Source organism: Cheilinus undulatus, linkage group 19, assembly GCF_018320785.1.
Source record: "Cheilinus undulatus linkage group 19, ASM1832078v1, whole genome shotgun sequence".
Taxonomy (NCBI): Eukaryota; Metazoa; Chordata; class Actinopteri; order Labriformes; family Labridae; genus Cheilinus; species Cheilinus undulatus.
In genome coordinates, this window is record NC_054883.1 from 31,572,694 (window position 1) to 31,599,469 (window position 26,776).

Here is a 26,776-nt window from a genome sequence, read left to right on the forward strand (position 1 = left end):
GATACTGGTAAAGCTGGATTGGCTGTTACTTGCATGAGAGGCAGTTTTGTGAATTATAACTGCAAGTTGTGGCTGAAGACATGTTGTTAATTTGTGAATGTTTGCCCAAAATAAATGTTTAGTGGTATAGTGGAGGGTAGATGCAAGTATACAGAGTATACTCACTCATTTTCCTGTCTCTAGAGAGGATACCCACCTCTAAATCCCCTTTTTAGGGTTAGCAAAAACAGCAAAAATGAAAGAGTACACTAGTGTATTGAGCTTTACTGCATCACTCTCCACTGCTGAGGAATATGAAATAGTTCACTCCAAGTGCACAATAATGTAGATGTCCTACAGTCTTTGGTTCAGTGTTGATAGTCAAATCAGATTCCTGAAGCTGCAGGAGTTAAGAGACGGTGAAGGTGGTTATCCTTAGTAGGATAGACTCTGAAAATGTGGGTGATGAATTGAGAGTATGCACACTTCTGCAGGCACAACTACCCTACTGTGTATGTGGATGTAAAATATAAACAGAGCAAAACACAAATGCTCTCTCTAGTGCAATAGGTGGTCTGCACAGCCACCTGAGCAGGGAGTCAGATTTATATTTATATAATGACGCTAATGATGCACATGGATTTAAGGACTGAAATTCTGCAGAAATATTGATTCAGCTGATTCTAAAAATTCTAACTGCAGCCGTTCATTTTTCTCCTTGAATGCTTTAACATTTTGAAAATGGAAAAATCTATTTCACGAACCCTTTTTTTCAATTTCAGTTAGATTTGAAATCTTAATGAGGAGTATCTGTAAAAGTCTGTTTTCTCAAAGTGACCTTTACTGCGCAGGGATTTCTGCAGATATGCTGTCTGTTGCAGATTTTTACATAATCGATCAGTTGGAGTTAGAGCTGGTTGTGGACACAAACGCAGACACAGGATAAGAGAAATTATGTGCAAAGTGAGAAAATGCAGATGTTATTTCTAATTCAGATATTTAAGTAGTAATCTGCATAAAAACCCAAAACATACAGTATACAAAAATATTCAGTCAAAGGCAGTGGGGAACCTTGGGAGTGCAAACTGGTTCTAGAAGTTCTTCGATTGAACCGACTGCAAACAAGCTCCAGCTGTGGCCAAGCACTTACCGGCACAGTGGAAAAGGAGTAACACTCATAGTGGAGGCTGCTATCTAAAATGTCAGTATAAACTGATCCCATCCATGCACATTTGCACACCACTGATGCTGTGGTGCAGTGAAGAGGTAGGGGTTATGTGTCTTGCACAAATACGCTAAAATGTATTGCAGCAGGAGCTGGAGATCTAACCTAACCCTCAGGTCTGCAGATGACTGACTACCACTGAGCCACAGACGATCGAGAGGCTGGCCTGTTTGGTGCCACTCTGAAATCCTTTACTGCTTTCTGAAATTTAAACAGGAAATGAATCAACCATAGATGTCTCATCTTCTCTAAGACAATTAGACCCAGAGATTTAAACAAATAAAAACTGAGAATAATGACGCTTTAGTGAAATAAATCTGTCTGTCACCGCTTTAGAGATGAAGTGTTGATTATCCTTGGTTCCACTGACAGAAAATCAGATTTATTCTTAAAATCTTTGAACCTGTTTTGGGAAAATACCTTAAAATAATTCAGACGTGATTCTCCTATTGTTGTAAAGCTCAGCTCCTCAGTCTGTGTGATGCTGTGATATAATTCCTCTGACTTCTTTCGAGTTTGTTTAAAAATTGTGGGAATAAAAAAAAAGTGATTTGCATTTTTCTGACATAAAAGGAAACTTTAGTTTGTCACTACCCTGAAAACACAAACAGTCTCATTTCTGTCGCCTCTGAATATAATGATTTGGAAACTTTCAGCCCAGTTAAATTTTCTTTTCTGTTTTATTGGGGATGTTTCTGACAGTCTCAATTTTTTAAGACTCAAAGTTAAGGTTTCTATCTTGGAAAAATAATTCAAACAAGGGCTGTTTAGTTGCGGTTCTGGAGCTTCTATCAACTCATAAAGATACTTATAGACAGACAGGGAGTGAACAGTTTTTAATGAACTGTTTTCTGGCATAATGCTGGCATAAAGATGACACACATACACCTGTTTGAGACTGGGTGTGTGTTCGTTGCATGATGGCTGCGGTGCATCTCCTCTCTTTCTCAGTCTTTTCCTTAAAACACTTTTCCCTGCTTCCTTGTCTTTTTTGTCTTCTTCCACTCTTCCAGTAAACAGAAGAACAAACTCCAGTCATATTAAAATTAACTCCTTGGTTCTCAACTGGTGGGTTGGGACCCCAAAAGGGCCACAAAGCTGTTTTTAATGGGCCAAAGATGAAGAAACTGAAACATTTTACCATTTCATGAAAAATATTAGCTCATTTTTAATTTGATGGCAGCAACACATCTCAAAAAAGTAGGGACAGGGCAACAAAAGCCTGGAAAAGTAAGTGGTAATAATAACAAACAGCTTGAAGAGCTTTTGCAACTAATTGGCAGCAGGTCAGGAACATGACTGGGTATAAAAGGAGAATTTTAGATAGGCAGAGTCTCTCAGAAGTAAAGATGGGCAGATGTTTTACAAATCTGCATAAAATGTGTCTAAAAATTGTGGAACAGTTGCAGAAAAATGTGCCTCAACGTAAAGACTTTGAATATCTCACTATCTACAGTCCATAATATCATTAAAAGACTTAGAGATTCTGGAGAAATCTCTGTGAGCAAGGGACAAAACTGAAGGTCCCTCAGGGCCCACTGCATTAAAAACAGGCATGGTTCTGTTCTGGAAATCACTGCATGGGCTCAGGAACACTTCCAGAAATCATTGTCTGTCAACACAGTTAGCCGTGGCATTCACAAATGACAGTTAAAGCTGGATCATGAAAAGAAGAAGCCATATGTGAACAAGATCCAGAAACACCGCCGTCCTCTCTGGGCCAAAGGTCATTTAAAATGGACTGAGGCTACATAGAAAACTGTTCTGTGGTCAGATGAAACAATATTTGGCATTATTTTTGGAAACCACAGACATCCTGTCCTGTGGACCAAAGAGGAGAGGGATCATCCAGCTTGTTATCCTGGCACGGTTCTAAAGCCTGCATCTCTGATGGTATGGGGTTGCATTAGTGCCTATGGCGTGGGCAGCTTACACATCTAGATAGGCACTGTTGATGCTGAAAAGTAGAGAGAGGTTTTAGAGCGACATATGCTCCCATCCAGACAATGTCTCTGTCAGGGAAGTCCTTGACTTTGTCAGCAAGACAATGCTAAACCACATACCACATCCATCACAACAGCATGGCTTCACAGGAGAAGAGTGCAGGTGCTGAACTGGCCTGCCTGCAGTCCAGACCTTTCACCAACAAAAAAACATACAGCGCATCAGGAATGACAAAGAGCCAGGACTGTTAAGCAGCAAGAATCCTACATCAGACAAGAATGGGACAACATTTCTCTCCTAAAACTCCATCAATTTGTCTCCTCACTTTCCAGACGTCTACGTCTCTGTCTCTTTGCTCCATTACAATATAACGGTCGAACTTAAAACCAAACTGGCCCATTCTTCGTTATAAACATTGGTTATGATTCAAAATCCAACAAGACAAAAATATTAATCTAAATTTTACATGGCATATTGCCTCAATGAGAGCCATGAAGTATTTGGAGAATAAGCCAAATAGTCCACAACCACTCCAATACTTGGGAGTAGTCGACCATCAAAATAATCTTTAGCTGCATCCCTAGTTTGGACTTTGAACAATTGTTTTAGGAGGAATAGTCACACTTTGTTGCTTCAGAAGCGAAAAAGTTCCTCATCAGTTCTCATCAGGCCAGACTCCATAATTTAAAGGTTGTACAAAAACATATCCAAAACCATGGTATATTGCAGCTTTTATCTTTTCTGATTCTGCAGGTTTTTAAGTTTTGCAGATCCTGAAGAAAACATCCCAAAATGACAAATATCCAAAATCTTGAATTTGAAAGATAGCTGTTTGTATTTTAAGCAGCTTTATCAACATGTCTGTGTGCAGAAATTCAAAGAAAATGTTTAAATGAGATAAAGTAGAGGAAAACTGTCCTTCACTTGACTATTAAGCCCTCCTCTCAGCTATAGCATTGATAAAAGTGCATTATTCATCTGTCTTATTCATTGACTCTCTTTGTTGTAGCGTTTACTTTCATCGTTCATTATTATTTTAGCGCTCAGGGCCGTCAGTAAACTCTGTGTCATCATGGAAAAGGAGCCCGTGCAGCAGGCACAGCAGAGAGATCTTCTTTATGAATACGAGGCGGCCGGCCGCAGCATCGATCGCCATGAGCCATCGTCCTGTGGGACGGCGAGGGCCGATCTGAATCAATCATCCTCTGCAGTGACCACACGGCAGCGTCTCAACGCTCCGTTTTTCTCCCCCGATCTGTCAGATTCAGCACACAGCAGCTCAGGGAAATATGTGGACGGGGCAGAATCTGGAGTAAACTTTTGTTGTTGTTGTGCAGTTATTGTCATGCAGGTTATAAACCCCGAAAACAGAACATTCATCAACGTCCAGGCCAAGAAGATGGGAGGGGCTTTAACACTTCCTGCTGGAGTTTTAACAGGATAAAGATCAAGATTGGGACAGAAACCTGGCTCCAAATTGTCTGATCAATCAAAAAATATTCTCTCATAGCTCATGAATCCTTTCATCCACGTCAACGTGTTTTCTGAAAGGTGCTTGTGAAAAAGAACGTCAAACAGTGACGTCGACACCAGAAAATCACAATGAGAATGACTCAGAGAGGAAGATACCACACAAATGTGGATTTATTTCAAAGAAGGAAAGTGACAATGTATCCAAAAATAAGCTTAAATATCCTTCTAGGAAACATGAGCTTGAAACCCATGAGTGTGTAGAAGAAAATTCAGGAAACAAAAGCAGTATTATTTATGACTTTAAACTCAGACTGGGCACATACTGGATGGTTTGAGCTGGACTTTAGGCCAGACTTGCTGCTCTTCTTGCTGAAGACCAAGAAAAAAACATGTCCATCATAGTAGAAAGGCATGAGCTAAGTAGAGACAATGGCCCTCGATTATCAAATGTGCACACAACGGTCATTTCCATGCAGAACAACTTTATCAATCTGTTCCTGCACGGAGGATACCCTCTAATCCCAAACCAGGTCTTAGCTCGTGTTTGCACGTCTTCAAGTCAGTGTGGACTAACTGTGCAAGGTAAATCTGGCACTGTAAGATTAGATAAGGCATCTAAAATTTACTTAACATTTCCCCCAACCTCTGACAATCCCTGTGAGCAACAGTGCTTTGGAAATGATATTGAGCTGTTCAAGCTTTCACCCGGTTTCTTTGCTGTTTATTATTTTTTGATGAATGACTGTTTCAGTCAGGAACACTCTTGTCATACATTTTACCATTTTATTGCAAAATGGATCTACAGTTTCATTTGGCAGAGAAGGCTCTGCTCAAAAGATGCTTCCTGGATTAGTCAAGCAGCATGCTTTCGAGGGAGTGCATGGCGAGAAACCCCTATATTTACAATAAAATGAGTTCATGAGCAATCAATCCATAGTAGCATGAATCTGAATGTAAAAGTGCAACAAGCTTGATGCTATAAAGGAGGAGGCTGGGGTGAAGGAGGTTAGGCTCTGTCAGCAGCAGCAATGTGTATGTAAGCAGGGATTAGTGAGAAGAACGTCATATTTGAATTCACTGCTGTGTTGAGAAAAAGAGCTGTGATTGGCTGTGGGAGCCAGGAGGCGATAATACGGATCAGCTGGTCATTTGCTGATCACGGCTGGGCATATGACTACCATGTTCTGCATGAACTAACGCTGAGCTTCATTTCCATTTCTGTTTATCTTGGAAAGAATGGAGGCTGCTTTCTGTAGTTATTGAAATTCCAGTGTACACCATAACATCATTTTGATAAACATCAATCTTCTTCTGCTTATCTGGGGCTGAACAAGTCAATCCAGACATCCCTCTCCCAAATGACACATTCCAACACCTTCTGGTGAAACCCAAAATGTTCCCAGACAGGATATAAAATCACCCCAGTGCATTCTGGGTCTTCCCAAATGTCTTCTCCCTTTTGGATGTGCCTGGAAGACCCCTGACGGCAGGCACCCAGGGAGCATCCTGATCAGATGCCCGAACCACCTCAAACATCAAATAACAAATATTTAATTAGTTTACTTCTCTGACCTGGAGACTTACCTCCAGTTTCTACACACTCCACTTGTGCTGTAAACTGGGTATGCAGCGCTTTGCCAGGAAAGCGAGCAACTTTTCACACTGGAAGAGTTTGATCCCTCAGTAGCTCGACACTAGAGATCATGGGAGAACTACAAGTTCAGGCGGGTGTAGTCTGTAAAGAGCAGATAATTTTCCTGGGGTTAAGTTGCGGTCATTTGACATGATTCCAAGATTTTATTGCTTATTCCATGGGTGAGTACATTTGGAAATTTAAAAAGTTTATATTTGCTACACAGGATGTGTGGTTTCAAGTTACATTCTGTGGTTTTCCAGCTCATAAGTTAACTTTCTCTTGTCAGTGGCGTTGTAGTGCCTCTGTGACCCTCTGACATCCTAGTGACCTGTAGCTTGTGCCGCAGGATGATGTTGATACAGTAAGGATTTACTGTCAGGACTCTGTGCGCTGTGTTGGATTTTGGCGTTGACCGGATACTTTGCATGTTTTTCCAGCTGTTGTGATTGATGTAGGCATAGTATGTGGAATTTGGAAGTGACACCATGACAAAAAGATCAGTCTTTTTTGCAGTTGGTCACACATCCATGTTATAAACTCTGGGTGAGGCCGGCTGAACCGTGATTGAAAAGGGGCATGTTATTTAACTGCTGATTGTTGTCATCCACTGAATTAACCAACACTCATTCCTACGCTGTGATTGGCCAGATGATTCTACACCCAAATCTTCGCTGGTTAAAACTCCATCATCATAGTTTGTATCACTTAAACACATGGTTTTAATTAGTAGTACTAAGGAAAAATTTGACTACCAATTTCAGACCTATAGAGTTTGTATCTTAAAGCTCTGACATGAAGAGAGACCTGTGATGGCATTGGACCAACTCTGAGAGAGTGTTAGTGTGACACAGTGAAGGGAAACAAATTGGATGTTTGGGCAGAGCTGCTGCCTCAGCACTTTTCTCCTGCAACCATAAAATCCTCCTTCATCTTGTCACACACTACATCCCCTCTTTCCTTTCTGTATCTCCTAGTTTCCTCCCCTAATCACCTTGTTTCCTCTCCTTAAACTTTCCTTATCTTTAATATTAAATTTTAATATTTTCTTTTCCTGCTCTGCCCCTTTGTCTTTTTTTCTTTCCTTGTCCACTTTTCTACCTCTTGACCTCCCATCCTTTAATAATTTCCTTGTCTTCTAAACTCTTCTTGCTTCTTCTTCTTCCTTTTCTCCTTTCTTTTCCTTCAGATTTTCCTTTCCCTGTCTCTCGTCTCCTCTCCTCATGTTTTATAGCATCTTCACCGTCTGCCTCTGCAGGTTTGATCTAATGTAACTTGTCAAAAAGGCGCCCTTTTTCATCTACAGATATGACTTTATTAAGAGATGAAGATGGAGGAGGCAAAGAGGATAAACAGTCATGACATGTAGAAAAAAGGGCGATGATGAGGAGAAGGTAAAGATGAGAGAGGAGGATGCTGAAGTGCAACCCCTCCTTAGGCTGACAAAGTCAACGTTTATTTAAATAGCACATTTAAAACAGCCTCAGTTAACCTGATGCTTTAGAGGCTTAAACACTCTGTTGAATATATAAATAAAAAAATGAAAGCAGCAAAAAAATAAATAATTTAAAAAGAAGCATTCAAAAATATATGAAAATGTCAGGCTCAACTTGTGTTAAAAGCAGGTGCAAATGAGCAAGTCTTAAGAGAGGTTTTGACGGTTTCTATGAACAAGATAAATCTGAGACAGAATGTTCCAAAAAAGTTGGTACAGGGCAAATAAAAGCCTGTGATCATTGTGGATTGCTCAGAAACACTTGGAACTTTCCACAGATAAGTAGGCTAAGTGGTAACAGGTGATATGATTAAGTATAAAGCAGCACTCCTGAAAGGATCAGTCGTTCACAGTCAATGATCGTGTGATGTGATGAGCTTGAAGTCGGTGTTTTCTAACCTCGCAAAGCAGATGGATACGCCCGTTTCCATGTTTCTCACTGGCGAATCCATCTTGTAAAGCTCCCATCTGAACAGTCTGGGCCCGGTAAGAAAGTGACAGGACCAATCAGCGCCAAGGGGCAGTACTTTTGGGTGCAGCAGAGTTGTGACGTAAGCAAGCAGCAACAGGAGGTCGGTGCAGTTATGGCGGAAGAGATTAGTGTGGATGCTGCTAAAGCGCAGTTAAAAGAAGAACAAAGAAAAGCAGGAAGTTGTTTTATTTTCAAAGACGAAAACTGTTGTGTACTGACATGTCTACAGTCACCATGGTTATGTAGTTCTCTATAGAGTTTACCCCTTGGTAGAGGTGCACCTCGGTATCGGTGGCGACGTCACATGTTTTGTTGCTCTGATTGGCACGTAAAGATGTGACAGACAGAGCATTCATCCAATCACCCTCTAAGTTTTTTTTTCAAAAGCTCTGCCCTTTCCCAAACACTGGCTATAGAAGGTTTTCCAGATGGATGGATGTGTGAAGCAAATCCATCTGGTGTGTCAGGTTATGACACAAATCCATCTGGTGTGTCAGGTTAGGTGTTTTCTACTTCGACACATCATTGCATTGTCTTTTAAATGTGTTAGCAATATCTTCTGCTTTCACATCCAGAGGCTTTTTAAAAACGGCACAGAGATTAGGAGAGGAAGAAGGAGCCGTCGGGTCTCACTTCTCTGCTTCTCTTGTAGCGGGAGATAACTTTTCTTCTTCATGTGTTTTGTTATGCTGGCTTCTTCCTCGTCTTTGTTGGTTTTTTTAATAACAGTTATTGGCAAGGATTTCTGCCACCTACATTGGCGAGTAAATACTTATCACATTTTTTTGCTTTTGTTTCAGATGTTTTTGTTTTGTGATTGCATACCACTGAAAATGATGGCTGAGAGGGGGAATATAAATACCATTACCCCCTACCATCTACAGTCCATCATCATATCAAAAGACTTCAAGAATCTGGAGAAATCTCTGCATGTGAGGGGCAAGGCTGAAACCTTTGACCATGCAGGCGGTGCTGCAGTCATCATTCTGTCATGATATTACACCCTGGGTTCAGGAACAGCTTAGAAATCTACTGTCAGTGAATGCATTATGTCACTGCATTTACAAATGAACGTTAAGACTCCAAAGTTATATAACAACAACATCCAGAAGCCATGTACACTTCTCTGAGCCTGAGTTCATCTGAGATGGAGTGAAGTGAAGTGAGGAAAGTGTGCTGAGGTCTGGAAGTTCACATTTCAATGTTGTTGATCAATTTTTTGGGGAGGGATAATGGCCATTGAGTCCTCAGTGCAACAGCTGAAGAGGACCATCCAGATTATTATCAAAGTTCAAAAACCAGCATCTGTGATGGTGTGGGGGTGTATTAGTGCCCATAACACAGGTCACTTGCACATCTGTGAAGGCTGCATTAATACTAAGAGGTATGTACAGGTTAGCATACTTCCATCCAGGTGGCATCTTTATCAAGGGTGTCCCTGCTTATTTCAGTGAGACGATGCCAAGACACATTCTGCAAGAGTTACAACAGCATGGCTTCATAATAAAAGAGAGCGGAGCCTAGACTGTCCTGCAGACGGTCCCTACTTGACCCTCATGGGAAATGTATGGAGCACAGTGAAACACGAAATACAACAAAACCCTGTTTAGCACCTTAAGATGAACATCAGCCAAGAATGGGAAAGAATTCCACATGTAATACTTCAACAGTATAAGTATATTTACCACAGATGCTTACAGAGTGTTGTTAGACAAGAAAACATGCACCTATTCCAGCATTTTTTTGGAACGTGTTGCATGCATCCAACTTGAAGTGAGTGTGTAGTTCCCTGAAAGCAATCAATTTGATCATTTTGCATGTAAAATATCTTGTCTTTGTGCTGTTTTCAAGGTTAAAAAGGATTTGCAGATTACTTTATTCTGTTTTAATCACATTTTACTCGGTGTTCCAACTTTTCTGAAACTGGGATTTGTAATTCAGCACTCAGAGCTCCTCTGACAGCTATTATTGAGTCTGTATAGGCATCTCAGTAGCATTGGATCTTTTGTTTGTTGAACCCCGTTTTCTAAAAAATGTTTAAAAAATGGAGGCTGTGCTGCAATCAAAGATTTCTGACATTTAAAGACTCTTTACTTCACTTTTGCCTCCAACTTTTTTTAGAGTTTGTTCACAAACAACTGCAATTTTCTCACCTTACTTTGTTTTAGTTTTACTCTCTCACAGATAACCCCATTTAAAAAGTGCTTGAGATACAGATTTATGAGATTAAATTCATGTTTTTTGTATTTTTTTCTTCTATATGGGAGATGGAGTTGAAGTTGGAGATGTCGGGAAAGAATGGGGCAATAAAGAAAGAGAAATGGGATGAAAGGAGGAGAGTAAAGACAAAGAGTAAGAGAGGATGAAGGAGGAGAGAGGAGTGTGTGTGGAGCAGCAGTGAGGCAGATTTAGGGAGGAGGAGGAGGATGCTGAGTTTATGACTATAACAGAGAGACCTGGGGGGTGAGGTGATTGGGGTAGGATGAGGTGAGGATGGATGTGGGGTTGTTTCAGGACACGCTGTTTTAAATAAACCCTACAGTGTCAGCCAATCAGAGAGACTACAGCTCCCATAAATCCCACTGAGGCTGGGCCGCCCTGCGGGCCAACACTCACACATGGGTCCATCCCGCAGCTGTCCTTCTTTATGACCACACTCCTCATATACAGCTCATATCTCGCCTTTGTGAAATTACTAACATTTCTCAGAGGCTGGACGCCACGAAACTTTACTGAGCATCAGCAAATATGCAGCTGGACCGTGAAGAGTCGTTCGAACAGAAAAATGTAATCAAATCAGTTAAAGATGGCCTGATTGGTTGGCAGTTATCATAATCAGGCTGTTTTCATGATTGGTAGATAAAAAATAAAGAGTAACTGAACCCCTTGAGCACTTTTTCCAGCTGTAAACCTATAAATTTGGTAGTTTTTTTGATAAGTTAGCCAGATTTTCCACATACTGAAAATCCACCGCTATCTGGCACATGGCAGTTTTGCTCCATACCTTTGTCTACTTGAGCATGGTGGGTCAGAGCAGCTTAGGACACAAGATCATGGGAGAACTACAAGTTCACGTAAAAACAGTATGTGAATAGCGGGTTACTTTGACCTTCTGGGGTTAATTTACTGTGACTTTTTTGTTTTAGCCATGGGTGACATCAGGAAGTTGACAGGTTAATGTTTTCTAGTAAGGATGTGTTGTTTCATATCAAGAGGGAGATGCAGAAAAAAAGGATATAGAGATGCAGAAAATGAAAGGCAGGAGAGGCAGAGAAGGGAAGACAGAGAGGCAGAGAAAAAGAGGAAGATGCAGAAAACGAAGGGATCAGATGCAAGAAATAGAAGAGGGTGATGCAGAAAGTAGATGAGGGAGATGCTGAAAAGTGGAGATGGAGATGCAAAAAGAAAAAGAGACAAGGGAGCTTCAGAAAAAAGAAGCAGAGATTGTATAAAAGAAAAGAAAAAGATTCAGAAAAGGGAAGAGGGAGATGCAGAGAGAAAAAGAGACAAGGGACCGGCAGAAAAGAGAGGAGGGAGATACAGAGAAGATGAAGCGGCAAGAAAGTAAAGGAGGAATAGAAGATAATAGAGGAGCAAGATGCAGGAAAGAGATGATGATATGCAGAAAAGAGAAGAGGGAGATACAGAGCAGAAATGGAGAAGATGCAGAAAAGGAAGGGATGAGATGCAGAACACAGAAGAGGAAGATGCAAAAGGGGAGGAGATGTAGAAAAAAGATGGAGATGCAGAAAAAGAAGGGTTGAGATGTATAGACTAGAGGAGGGAGATGCAGATTAAAAGGCAGATGAAGATGCAGAAAACAAGAGGGAGATGCAGAAAAAAGAAGTGGAGATGGCATAGAAGAAAAGAACAAGATTCAGAAAAGGGAAGAGGGAAATGCAGAGAGAAACAGACACAAAGGGTTGCAGAAAAAAGAAGAGGGAGATACAAAAAGAAAGGGATGAAAAGCAGTAAAAAGAGTCAGTAAAGAGAGCTGCAGAGATGATGGAGATGCAGAAAAGAGTAGATCGAGATGCAGAATTATAAGATGGAGATTCAGGAGACAGAGAACATGGCGGTACAAGATGAGAGAGGACAGAGATGCAATGATGAGAAAGAGCGGAATCAAGCTGAGGCACAACAAACAAGATAAATGTTTGGTTGTCATGGCCATAATCCACCGATAAAAGATCAAGATGAGAAAATAATTATCTAATTTATCTATCTATATATTTTTATATATCAAATTATCTAATATATTAATCATCTGTGTTAGGGCTGATGATTTATTTGTACAGCTTTAGTATGATAACTCCATGAGGACTGCTGCTTTAAAAGTATGATTTCATACTGTCGGGTGTAGTTATTTTATTTATGTCTCATTACTGCTTCAAAATACAAAAAATAAACAAAGAAATCCGATGTGTCACATCCTGATAAATCTCCCTTTTAAGGAAACATGTAGGTTTTTATCTCATCAGGAGTGTTAACTCGTCTATTTTTACAGTGTTCCACCTTTAAGATGGTTCTACCTTTTTGTTTTTCATTCATTATTATAAGACAGAGGTGGGCGTCGGACGTTGAGTAACCATCCGTGTTGGCGAGCAGCCGTAGTCGTGAACAGGAAGTGGTGATTGTGCCAGAGAGGGAGTCCCTGTGACGGGAGGGGGGCGAACGACACTGACACTCCTGCAGTGAGAGAGAGCGAAGACACCACCTGCTTCTCTGTGAGGTTTATAAACTGACACAGACAGTCGTGATGATGATGGCGGTGTGTTCTTTAACCACCGCAGAGCAGAAATACCTCCCTCCTATCAGCTGACATTTTGGTGACAGTTCGTCAGTTAATCAGTCGTTCTCTTTCCTCACAGTTGTTTTCTTCTCACAGACAGTTTTATGCACTTTACATAGCACATAAGTCAGCATTCTTCAACATCAGCCAAGATTTGGTTGTTTGCTAAATTTCAAATATAATCATGAGGAGAAAAAGCTAAATGTTTTCAATCTTCTAAAGATTTAATGGACAATATTCCAACAGCAGTCGAGTTCTTCTAAAAAAGATACTTCACGTGACTAACTATTTATATTTGATATTACAACCTCAATCCCAAAAACATTGGGACACTAAAGTGTAAATAAAAACAGAAGTCAGTGCTTGTCAAATCTCCTGTGTACTATATTTTATTCACAATAGAACATAAACAACAGATCAGATGTTGAAACTGAGACATTTTACCATTTCATGAAAAATATTAGCTCTATTTGTATTTGATGGCAGAAACACATCTTAAAAAAGCAGGGACAGGGCCATGTTTACCATTGTTTAGCATCCCCTCTTCTTTTAATAACAGTCTGTAAATGCTTGGAAAGTGAGGTGACCAGTTAATGGGGTTTTGGGAGAGGAATGTTGTCCCATTCTTGTCTGATGTAGGATTCTGGCTCTTCTTAATTTCCTGATTCTCTAAATATTTTCTATTGATGAAATGTCTGGACTGCAGGCAGACTAGTTCAGGACCTGGACTCCTCTACTGTGAAGCCATGCTGTTGTGATGATTGTGTTATGTGGTTTAGCATTGTCTTGCTGAAAAAGTCAAGGCCTTCCCTGACAGAGATGTTGTCTGGATGGGAGCATATGTTGCTCTCTCTGCTTTTCAGCACTGATAGTGCATTTCCAGATGTGTAAGCTGCCCACACCATATGCACTAATGTAACCCCATACCATCAGAGATGCAGGCTTTAGAGCTGAGCCAGGATAACAAGCTGGATGGTCCCTCTACTCTCCAGTCTGCAGGAAACAGAATCTGTGGTTTCCAAAAAAAAAAGTTTAAATTATGTTTTGTCTGACAACAGAACAGTTTTCCATATTGCCTCGGTCCATTTCAGATGAACTTTTGTCCAGAGAAGACGGTGTTCTGGATCCTGTTCACATATGGCTTCTTCTTTCCATGATCCAGCTTTAACTGTCATTTGTGGATGGCATGGCCAGCTGTGTTGACAGACAGTGACTGCTGGAAGTTTCCAATACAGAATCATGCCTGTTTTTAATGTGGCTCCTGAGGCCCCTTCAGTCTCTAAATCTTTTAATGATATTATGGATAATGGATGGTAAGAAAATCCAAGTCTTCAGAGTTTTATGTTGAGGAACATTTTTCTGAAATTGTTCCACAATTTTTAGACCCAGGTTTTCTCCGATTGGTGAGCCTCTGCCCATCTTTACTTCTGAGGGACTCTGTCTCTCCATAATGCTCCTCAGAGTGCTCATAACTCTCTTGTCTTGTCTACAGTCTTCACTAAACTACCCCTTACACTCATCCTATCCCTCACATAGTTGTCCGTGTCTTATGTGTTCTTGTAAAGCATCCTTGGGTTCCTTAAAAGGCGCTATATGAATTCAAAACATTATTATTCTTGTGATCTCTCTGTAATGCAGATCATTTTAGCTGCCAAAGGAAGAACCATTATCATAATTGTCACCTTGTTTAGTCAGCTACCTAGCTTTATCCTGCTGTTTTCAACATGGCTTTCCAGCATTGGATTCATATTTTTACAGGCAGGACTCATTATGAAGTTAAAGCCATCTTACCTCGGCTGCTTTGAGTTTAGGAGGATGACGGTCCTGGAGCAGCAGTTTAAGTTCATCTATGCAGATGTGCTCAATACTTACTGGCTTGCAGCTCAGTTAACCCTCTGAGGATGGCGTTGTTGTATATGACAAGAAGAGACACTTGTTTTTTCCTCTGAAAGCACTATGCTTTGCCGTTCTAATGATGCTATCCATGCCTACGTAGCTCTTACAGAACTTTTTGTAGCAAGGCTGGGACTTGGCTGGCTTTCTGGGGTCTTTAAAGATGAAATCCACCAGGACAACCAGGATTTGCCAACTTTTTATCCATTTGTAATACATTTTTCAATCTTTCCTGCAGCTAGCCGGTTAGCCTGCTGGCATATTGTCTGTTTGTATCCCAGAGTGCGTTGTGACTGTGCTGTGAAAACCAATGGAATGCTGTTCAGTCGTGACGTCATGCTTTACTGATTGGTGGATGTGCACAGACTTTCAAACTGTAGAAGAGAGCCTGAATGACTTATAATAGAGAGAAAGAGACACAGAAACTCCGTGCTGTGTTCCTCAGAGTCACTGCACTTTAAATAATGACTCAAACTCCCAAAAGCACAAGAACTTTTTTTTTGTAGTTTTTAGTTTTTTTTCTTTTGTCTTTATAGTCCCATAACTTTTTTTTTTAAATTCCAGTGGCATTGCTGCTGCACACATATTCTTAAAGCCCAGGTTGTCTTGAAGAAAATGATGTTTAGAGCTTGACTGTTTATAACAGGGTTGATGTCTTACAAGATTTTTAAGACAAGTCCAGAGAGACACAAAAAATAGCTGAGGACTCTGGGGGTTAATGACTGCAGCACAAACACAGTGCTTCTCTTAGCTGCAGACACTTGAGTTTAAACCAAAGCTGAGTGGTTTCAGTGATCAGTGACTGAATGTATCAGTTCTGATCTACCAATTAAATATTTTTAATGAAATTGAGCCAATAATAATCAGTTCCAGATCAATACAGGATATTTCTACATTGCATTCCTTGTGCTATATGTAAGTTGTTCCTCTGCCAGTCCCATTTCTGATGTATTAGTCCATAACAGTAATACTGTCCTTGTGTTTTTACTGTCTCTATGCCTGTGTGTAGTAGTCTGTTATGTCCCTCATCAGCTGTTGAAGATCATATTTGAGTGACGTGTGTCTGATGGTGTTCACCTCTGTGTGCGTGCGATGTAACAGTATCACGACTGTGTTCGTTCTAGATGTCGTACTTCCAAAGTTGTCCATTTTCTCTCCATTTTTGTTGGCTTCGGAGCTTTGTTGCCCGTCCACACAAACCTCTTTGAGCATTTCAGTGATGAGCGGTGGGTGTTTTTTTGGACGGCCGGGCTGCAGCTCGTCCTTGGCGGCATCTCTGTTGCCACCTTTAGTCAGCTGGCGGCGTCAGAAGTCACATCACAGCCGCACTGTTGGCTGCTGCCACCCTGGTTAGTCAGAACAACTTCTTGGCAGCAAAACAAGGGATTTTCTCAGCAACTTTCACACATGATGAATCATGTTTCACTTCCTCCAGAGCTGCTTCCATTTTGCACAGTAATCTGTCACATTTTTCAAACCCGGTGGCTGTATTAGCTCAGATTTGTCTGTGTTAATGTGACAAAACAAAAATGGTGTCCATGGCGAGGATTTGAAGCCTTGTAGAGATGAAGAGGTAAAAAATCAAATCTACATCAACAAAACACAGAGACAGCTTCTGTTTCTAAACGTGAGGAACCTGAAGCTGAGCTGGGCTCATAAAGGAGACTTGAGGAGGATCTGGACAGAGCTGGGGGGCTTGATTGATAATTTATCGATGAAACAGAAGGTTTGAAGAGAATTAAAGTGTTTGTGCGTGCCTGGGTGTATATACATTTTTAAATATTGTACCAAAACACTGTGTCAATTCCTGCCAAACAGATGGATGATGAATTATTTTTCAGTGTCAGCTTTTTCTAGTGGTGTGTAGTAAAACAGTATCAACACCATTACTGGTAAAATTTCTGCCATGGTATGGATGCACAGGAGGCATAAATGATGCCACCGTAAGAAGGATGTGTAACTGACAACAGCTGAATCTATTCATCAACACGTTTCACTCTGACACTAGAGAGCAGCCAGCCAGCTGGCCAGACGTCACCTGATTGTGTCCAATAATAAGGTAAATGGTGCGTTCTCTCCTTGTGGAGTCCAAGGTCTGTAATAACAGCAACATGGAGCGAGTGCTCTTCCCAAATTTTCTATCACACTATTTGGAAAATTTAACAATGGCATGACTCCTTTGATTTTACTTGAAGTTGCAATATTTTCTTTTACCTGCAAGGATATCCTAGAATTGTGGATTTTCTAGAGGAATGACTGACTATCGGCTACCTTGGTTTAAAGAGGAAATAAATGCACATATGGCTTGCCACTTGTAGTTAGTGTATAGGATGATCCACTGGAGTCTACTATGATGGCTGATGCACAACTATGCCTTTAAAACCTATGCATGGGTAAGAAAAAGGCTTTTAAATATCTGGACACTGTAGTAACCTCTATGCATTCACACAGAGAGATTTATTACGTTATTTTTTGTTTAGACATGACATTAGTACTCCTTCATAGGTTTGATTTAGGCAGTTAAGGGGTTTGCGACCCCTGAATATGGATTTAAATGGTAAATGGACTTGAGCTTGTATATTGCTTTTTTTTAGCTGACTACTCAAAGCACTTTTACACCACAGGTCACACTTTCCCATTCGCACAAATTCACTCACACATTCATTCACTGATGGCAGAGGTTGCTATGGAGAATCGGCCTTCAGTATTAGCTAATCCCATTTGTACGCTTCCACACTCATTTACACGCCACTGACGCAGCAGTGGGAGCAAATTGGGATTGTCTTGCCCAAGGACACATTGACATGTGATTGCAGGAGCTGGGGATGGAACCCACAACATTATATAACATGGATGTGATTTTTGACAAGTATGGATTCATGGACAGATGGACGGATGGATGGATGCATTGATTGATGGATAGACGGACGGATGGATGTATGCATGGATGCATGGATGGATGGATGGATGTCTACCAACAAGCAGCAGAGGGAATCAGACGTTCAGTTTAAGTTTGTGGTTGTCTTTTATAATAAAAGTCTTAAAGCCTTAAGTCTGACACACATCAGGCCTCAAATCTCAGTTATAAAGGTTTCAGGGGTTTGGGGGTATATTTATCCTTATCATAACATATTATCAGACCATATGTCTGAGGTTTTGGTCTCTCTCATTGTCGGTGTTATTTCTGCTCATCTCTGCAGTTTCTTTCCAACACCGTGTCTTTTTACTGTACGTGTGTAAGTGCGTAGGTGTCCATATGTGTATGTGTGCCGCTGTTGGGTGCCATGGGAACAGACATATGGTGCTGATCACATGGTCGGGAAGAAGGTCAGTCCCAAAGAGATGATGAGAGAAGACCAGAAGCCAAAATGAAGACCACCAAGGGGGGAGATTTGAGACACTTCTTTTTAAAGAGAGAAACAGACAAAGACACAGAACAGGGAGGAAATGCAGATTTGCCTCTGTGTGATTCTGTAGCTCTAAAGTGAGCTGATCATCACACCAGGTTCACATTCATCCTCCACAGGGCGAGCTGTATATTATGTGGAAATGTCACATGACCTTTTGTCATGGAGGAAGATGAAGGACTTCATCACCTTTGACATACATTTCTCTTGTCCTCAGAGAGTCTGCCACTGCACAGAGATGAAGGTCAAAATTAACCTTCCATTTCCTGAGAATAGTTGTTCTTTGAGTGCAGGTGTGATGAAACTGTTACTATTTGATTAGAATAAAAATAATTAGCATTTTGTGATTCCTTGATCTTTTTAATGCATTTTTGTCAAATATCAAATTATTCTCACATATTATTCAAACAAACGAATATGTTTTCTAAAGATTAGATGCAATGTTAAAATTTCAGAGTGACAGAAATAATTACTATTATCAGTTATTATGTTAAAATGAGATGAAAATGTTATAAAACATTTTTTCTCACTCAGATCATTTCCCAAAGTTCTATATTGAAAACACAAAAAAATTAATAAGGCAGGGCACTAAACTTTTAGTAATATATGAAAAAGTAAACATACTGCATGAAGACTTGTCATGCAAGTTTTCCAATATCCTTCATTTCTATGTTTGATTTTACCTGACATTGTAAAGTAATGAAAGAAAAAAACAGAATATAGTCACAGTTTCAACCCAAGGATTGGCGTCATAACATAGCATATGTTGCTCTCAAACCTGCCCACAACATAGGCACTAATGCAACCCCATACCATCAGAGATGCAGGCTTTAGAGCTGTGTCAGGATAACAAGCTGGATGGTCCCTTTCCTCTTTAGTCCACAGGACATGACATCTGTGGTTTAAATTATGATTTGTCTGACAACAGAACAGTTTTCCATGTTGCCTCAGTCCATTTTAAATGAGCTTTGGTCCAGAGAAGACGGCGGTGTTTCTGGATCCTGTTCACATGTGGCTTCTTCTTTCAATGATCCAGCTTTAAAGGCATACTTCAACATTTTGGCAAATTCGCCCATTGCCATAATTCCCATAGTCTTAGTAATAGGTTCATTATCTTTGTTGTCGGTGCAAGCTATTTTTAGATCGGTGCTGCCGAGTTCGGAGCTGCTGTGCCAACTCAATGTAAGCAGACGGTGTTCCGGCTTTCCCTTATCAAACTCATCAATACACAATCCAACAACTCCAAAATGCTCACGTGGACAAGTTGTGACCTGCACATTCACCACTAAGTAGGAATTATGGCAATGGGCGAATTTGCCAAAATGTTGAAGTATCCCTTTAACTGTCATTTGTGGATGGCACGGCCAACTGTGTTGACAGGCAATGACAGACAATGATTTCTGGAAGTGTTCCTGAGCCCATGCAGTGGTTTACAGTATAGAATTATGCCAATTTTTAATGCAATGGCCCCTGAGGAACCCTTCAGCCTTGCTCACAGAGGTTTCTCCAGATTCTATGAATCATTTAATGATCAAAGTCTTTCAAAACTATTTTATGATGAACTTTTTTCAGACACAGTTCTTCTCAGATTGTTGAACCCCTGCCCATCTTTACTTCTGAGGACTTTGCTTCTCTAAAATACTTCCTTTATACCCAGTCATGTTCTTGACCTATTGCCAGTTAGTAACAAATTCCTCCTCCAGCTGTTTTTCACTAGTACCACATTCTTTTCTAGCCTTTTGTTGGCCCATCCTTACTTTTTGAGATATTTTGCTGCCATTAAATAAAAATGAGCTAATTTTTGTCAGGAAATTGTAAAGTGTCTCAGTTTCAACATCTGATATGTTGTTTATGTTCTATTGTGAATTAAATATGGGTTTATGAGATTTGTTAATCACTGACTTCTGTTTTTACTTCCATTTTATGCAGCATTCCAACTTTTTTGGAATCAGGATTATACTTCAAGCACAAAACGCAGTATATACACTGTCACCCTTATTACTACCTTTTCTAACCTACCGCCATTGTGTCCCTGGCATGTTTCCAACCCCCCCCCCCCAAAAAAAAAAAAAAAAATTAGTGTACTATTAAAGTGAATGCTCATTTATGAAAGAAGTTCCAGACAACTTAGTACCTTTAAACTGGTCCTGAGATGCACAGCTCATTTTACCTCTAACTTCAAGGACTGAGGGTGTAATTTTTATCATGTTTATGCGGTTGGTCTTACCTGCAGGTAAGGTTGTAAACAAACACAATAAACTCTGATCCCTCCGATGTGCTCTGCGGTCTGTTTTTACGTCTGTAATGACCTTTCCTTTCGTTTCTGTCTGCAGACAAATTATGAACTTTAACACAAGACAAATCATGTCCTAGCTGCTGTGACCTTTACTGAACAAATTCATCCTCTTCTCTGGAACATTTTTTAATTTATCCTGTGAAACCTCCCCCAGCGGATCGTTTATAACGTCCAAATATTTACAGAGATTTGGTAAAACGATCTTCATCTGTACGGGGCAATATCTGCCTTTCTATCGGCACATGCTTGATTATTATGCTTGTGTTAGAGTCCCTATGACCTTTAGATGTCCCTGAACCCCAGGACTAGTTTTAGTGTTTATGTGTGTCAGCATAGTCCAGTATAATATGACACCAACAGCAGAGCAGAGGTAAAAGCTTCGTGGATTTAGGAACAATAATCCATTTTGCTGCAATGCCACTGCAATGCAACACCCTTTGTCTTCTTCAGGGATGCTCCCCCGGTGTGTGCGTGTTACTGAATGGACAAATATTTGAGAGGGACAGATAAAAGGGCGGCTGTCTCGTCTCCTGTCAGCGAGCTGCGTCAAGAAACAGCTGATTCTGCCAAAGCTGGATGATTTAAACTCTGCTGTTTTGGAGCGCGTCCTTTATGGCATTATGATCGAATTATCTTTGTGTGTGTGTGCATTTAAGTGTGTATTTGTGTGGGTATGTTGGCAGCCATGGCGCTTACCTCCTCTGACCTTTACTGAGTGGCTGCTGTGCTTATTTTTAAGATCAAATCCAATTTACACCTCCACCCATGTCTGAAATTATAAATTCATAGACTGAAGCTGATATAAGTGACTGCAGATTCCAAAGACTGTACTATAGATGGACGTCTCCGCCCTGAGGTTATTATTTTAAAGCCAATCAAACAGTAAAGCATGTTTAAACTGGGAGAGCGGTGTCAGTTTCTTTACCACAGACCCGCCCAGTCATTTGCTTTCAGCACCAAGTAATAGGGATGGATGGGAGCCTTGATTTGACTCAGTGTGTCAGCTATTATTAAAGTAACATTTCATTACTTTCTCACTGTGCATATGCTGTTTTAGGCTGCAGTATTTAAACTTATTTACATGACCATGTGGAACAGCTTTGCCAGGTGCAGAAGGTCATCAACCCAAGTGATGTCTCAAGTTTGCATACAAATAAATTAAACAGAAAGATCAACTTCCTTTTCTCATCAATCTTCAAGTTTGCTTTACAAGTTTGGAACCTTACAAACGCATCTCAACTGTTAATCAATCCATTCATTATCTACACCACTTTTCCTGTGCAGGGTTATAGGGAGGAGCCAATCCCAGCTGCCACTGAGCAAAAGGCAGAGTATACCCTGGCCTGGTTGCCAGTCAATCGCAGAGTAAACATAAAGAAACGAACAAGCACACCTACGGGCAATTTAGAGTCACCAATTAGCCTAAGGATCATGTTTTTTGTCCGTGGGAGGAAGCTGGAGTGCCCAGAGAGACAGGCGGAACATGCAAACTCCAGCAGAGTCTACAGCCCGTCCAAAATCTCACAATAGTACTAGGGCTTAACATTGACAACCTCCAACCTGCCCAATGCCGGTGGATTTCAGCTGTTGCAGGTTGTACCAATCAATCACAACAGCAGAATAAGCTGTTTGGTGTTGGCAGAGAAGATTAGACAAAATTATTCATTGTCCCAACCCATATACTCAGCTCTACTGCTCATCCCACGAAGTCATGTTCCTGACAAATGTGGCTCCATTTAAAAGGGTAATAAACAGGCTTTCAAAAGGTATAAGATTTATTGCCTGTAAGCATTGTAACAACAAGGAAATAATCTACCAAACACTTATTTCCTTACATTTTTTGCTAAGTCTATTTTGCTTGGTTTTTTCAAAGTAAATATATTGTCTCATAAGTACCAGTAATGCGAAGACATACATCCTCATCCATCCATCTGAATCTTTCAGTTTCTTCTATTAACTGATAGACTTCCGAAGAGTAATTTTCCTTGAGTTACACATCCATTTTCTCATGTATTTTTGCATATTTTTGTCTTGGTTTTCTTCTTTAGTTTCCACTGCCCTCCTTCGTTTCTGTGTCTGTTTAAGATAATGATATTTTATACACATCATATTTTAATGTCTCTCCCTCTTTCTCTTGTTTTTCCAGCTCCATGGACCAATAATCATGAGAATCCGTAGAATCCCTGTTTCCACCCTCCTCCCCCTCCTCGCCTCTTCAACCCGCCCTCTGCTCCACCGCTGCTGTCTCTCAGCCCCCGTAGCCAATCACATTAGAGTACCACACAAATGTCTCAGCACAGATGGCCACGCCTCCCAGCCTGTAATTGGACATGACTCAGTGGAGGTGTTAGGCCACTCCTACCCTCGGGATGACTTCACCAACGTCACACCAAAGATCTTGAAGAATGTCGGCCGCAACCTCCACAACCAATCCCATCATCCTTTATGGCTGATCAAGGAGCGAATCAAAGCTCACTTCTACAGGTATGAACCAAAACATGGGCTTGTTTTACCTGAAAATTTCTGCCAGTATCTGCAACTCAAAATACAGTTGACATTGGCCTTTATCAGCTGTAAATATTGGCCTATATCAGCTGTGAATGTTGACATGTATCAGCTGTAAATATTGGCCTATATCGGCTGTAAATATTGGCCTATATCAGCTGTAAATATTGGTCTGTATCAGCTTTAGATATTGGCCTGTTTCCTCAAAATATTGGCCTATATTAGCTGTAAATATCGGCCTGTATCAGCTTTATACATCGGCCTATGTCAGCTTTATACATCAGCCTATTTCAGCTTTAAATTTAGGCCTCTATCAGCCTTAAATATTGGCCCATATCAGCCTTAATATCAGCCTGTGTCTACTTTAAATATTGGCCTATATCAGCTTTATATTTTGGCCTATACCAGCCATAAATATTGGCCAATATCAGTTGTAAATAAAAGTTGTTTTGAAGAATGTGTTTGTGAAGTTTTAATCCAATGTCATGCATCCCTACTCTCATCAGGATGGAACATCTTCCTCTGTTTTTTTTGACAGATAATGTCTGAATGCCATTAATCATACTGGCTGTTAGATGCATGTATGCACGCCATAAACTGATGACCTTATGTGTATTTGTGTAAACAATGAAGCTGGAAGGCCCGATCGGGCTGATTTGATCTGGTTAAAGAAGTAGAGCTCATGTAAACACACTGATTGTGTGTACAAATGAGTGTTGTGTGTTTATTTTGGAGCTCAGACTGCTGACTGAGTCCCTCCTCAGGCTGTACGTCCTCAGGGAGCGGCGGGTGTAAAAGTTTGCTGCACACACTCACGGAGCGTTGAAATATCATTAAGCTGCTGGTTATGATCCACACTCTCCATAAAACACACACTGGTACACCCACACAGGCTGCATTAATGCTGCATTAATAAGTCATTACGGAGTCACCGAGTGTGTTGTCTGACAGTGCTTTATGACTCTGCCATTTCACAGGTCAGGAACTTTACTCTTTAGACGAGCCTGTTTGCTCTGATAGCAGCAGGCCAGCAGCCTGTGAGGCATGCTGGGTAATTTTCAAACAGGCTGAAAACTTGATCAACAGCTGCTTTCCATTCATGAGGCTTTCTTTTCCTCCTTTTAATCACTTTTCTCAACATTTGTGATTTTGCTCCTTGCTGTAACAGTATTATAAAATTAAAGGGCCAATGCATTTATTTGCATATTCACATATACATTTTTTCAAATTACCACTGAGTTACTTTCTAACTGCACCTGTAGTTTTGAGTTTCATTTCTCTCCTGCTGAGGAACAGTTTCTCAGGCTGCTTTTGACAACAACACACTTCCTGATGTGGCCCTTCACAATAAAAGCTTCTTCATTGAATAACAGTCAGTTTATGGTAGCATTACTTTTAAATCCAACTCGTTACCCAGTAAAGAAAGGAGTGTTACGCTTTTGCTTCTGCATTACCTACTGAGAAAAGTTACTTGTTACATTTCTGTGTTACTTATAGAGAGGATGTACTTGTAACATTCAAGAAAAAAAGGGTTTTCACGTTTTTGTGTTACAAACTGGGGAAAATAACTTGTTACGTTTCTATGTTACGACAAAATCTTTTTTTTACCCTGTACATTACATACTTAGAAAAAAAACGTGTTACCTTTCAGCGCTTCTTACTGAGAAAATTAACTTTTGTTTTTATGTTACTGACCAAAACATACATTTTTTACCTTTCTGTGTTGCTTACTGAGAAAATGTATCTGAAAGGTTTTGCCCACAAAAATGAGTTGTGACATTCCTGTTAAGTACCTAGAAAAGTAATTAATTACATCTACGCTACATACCGAAAAAAGTAACTTCTGTACCGAGAAAAGTAAATTACTAAGTTCCTGCAAAACTTACTCTGAAAATTTACTCGTAAGGTTTCTACGTTACCTACAAAAGTAAGTTATGTTTCTGTGTTACATACTGAAAACCGTTTCTTGTATTGTTTCTGTGTTACCTACTGAGAAAAGTAACTTGTTACATTTCTTTGTTACTTGCTGAGAAAATGAACTTGTGTTTCTACGTTATTAACAAAAAATTAAGATGTTATGTTTCTGCGCTACTGAGAAGAGTAACCCGTAAGGTTACTTTTACCTAGTGAGAGCAATAACTTATTATGTTTGTGCATTACCTACCTTAAAAAGTAACTCTTGACGTTTCTGTGTTACATACTGAGAAAAGAAACTCATTTGGTTACTGAGAGTAACTTGTTACTTTCTCTGTTACTGCATTAATTTGTTACTCATAACTGCAGGAGACAGCCTCTAGAGGCCAAAAGAGAAACTGCAGGTTTTTTTTGTTTTTTTTTTTAACTCAGATAGTGATTTCATTTGCAGCACCAGAGGTTTCTATTTGATTGCATTCCTTCAACACAACTGAATGTTTTCTGCTCGTGTGCTCTGTCATCAGCCCTAAAATCTCTCTCTGCCTCTCCACAGTTCTTACATCGGCCGCTGGGGAAACCCTCTGTTCTCTGTCCATGATAACCTGAGTCCTGTGGTCACTGTGGAGCAGAACTTTGACAGGTTGGCAATTTCATGATTACATGATTTATTAATTTACAAATAATCAGGATGAATACTTGAATATGTACAGAGAAAGGACTTTCAAAGTTGACTTGAGAGCGTTGATTGTTCCTTTGTGCTTGAGGTTAAACTGTAGAACTCTTATGACCTTATCCTGGATATATTTTCATGTCTGTGTTGAATCTGTAATTAAAACAATTAAAATAAAGAAATGAAGTGTCGTCTGTGAGTAAACAATGCAGAGGATGTCTGCAGAGTCATCAGTTCATGAGGAACGTGATGAAAACTTTTGTCTGCTTCAATCAACAGCTTACTGATCCCATCCGACCATCCCAGCAGAAAACGAGGTGACAACTACTACCTCAACAGGTCAGTGAGGATGAAAATACCCAGAATGCATTGTGCAGCATTGTGAAGCTTGGCTCTGATGGGGGAATTGTGTCCTTGAACTTTATTGATTGTTCATGTTGATGATCAGGAAAACGATGCTTCGCGCACATACCTCTGCCCACCAGAGTGAGTTGGTCCGATCTGGTCTGGATGCTTTCTTATTGGCTGGAGATGTTTACAGGCGGGACGAGATCGACACCAGTCACTACCCCGTCTTCCACCAGATGGAGGGAGTTCGACTGTTTTCTAATCACGAGGTAAAAAGACAACATTCACAATCATTTGCAATTACGATAATATTCATAAATGATATCCTGAGTCTTCTTGCTTTTTTTACAGTACTACTTTAACAATAACTTACTATTTTCAAAAAACACATTTTCCTCTTTTTTTTTTTTTTTTATAAAAATACAATAGTGGCACTATTACAAACTTAGTGGCCTTTCTTCTGACATTTTTGTCAAGTTCTTCTGAATACTGAAATACACTATATTGCCAAAAGTATTCATTCACCCATCCAAATAATTGAAATCAGGTGTTCCAATCACTTCCATGGCCACAGATGTATAAAATCAAGCAACTGGGCATGAAGACTGTTTCTACAAACATTTGTGAAAGAATGGGTCGCTCTCAGGAGCTCAGTGAATGCCAGCGTGGTACTGTGATAGGATGCCACCTGTTCAGTCCAGTTGTATGAGTTTTGTCCAGTGGTATTATA

General features: G+C 40.3%; 1 protein-coding gene across 4 annotated transcripts in view; it reads left to right on the top strand.

Annotated features, from left to right (window-relative positions):
• The window catches only part of fars2 (phenylalanyl-tRNA synthetase 2, mitochondrial), a 185,107-nt gene that overhangs the window by 29,152 nt on the left and 129,179 nt on the right, over nt 1-26,776 (top strand). For all 4 annotated transcript variants that reach the window (XM_041813776.1, XM_041813774.1, XM_041813775.1 and 1 more), the window contains 4 exons: nt 22,756-23,093; nt 25,582-25,668; nt 25,978-26,037; nt 26,147-26,315. In XM_041813776.1, coding sequence (XP_041669710.1) covers nt 22,774-23,093; nt 25,582-25,668; nt 25,978-26,037; nt 26,147-26,315 — 636 coding nt within the window. In that variant the 5' untranslated portion in view covers nt 22,756-22,773. The remainder of the gene's footprint in view (nt 1-22,755; nt 23,094-25,581; nt 25,669-25,977; nt 26,038-26,146; nt 26,316-26,776) is intronic.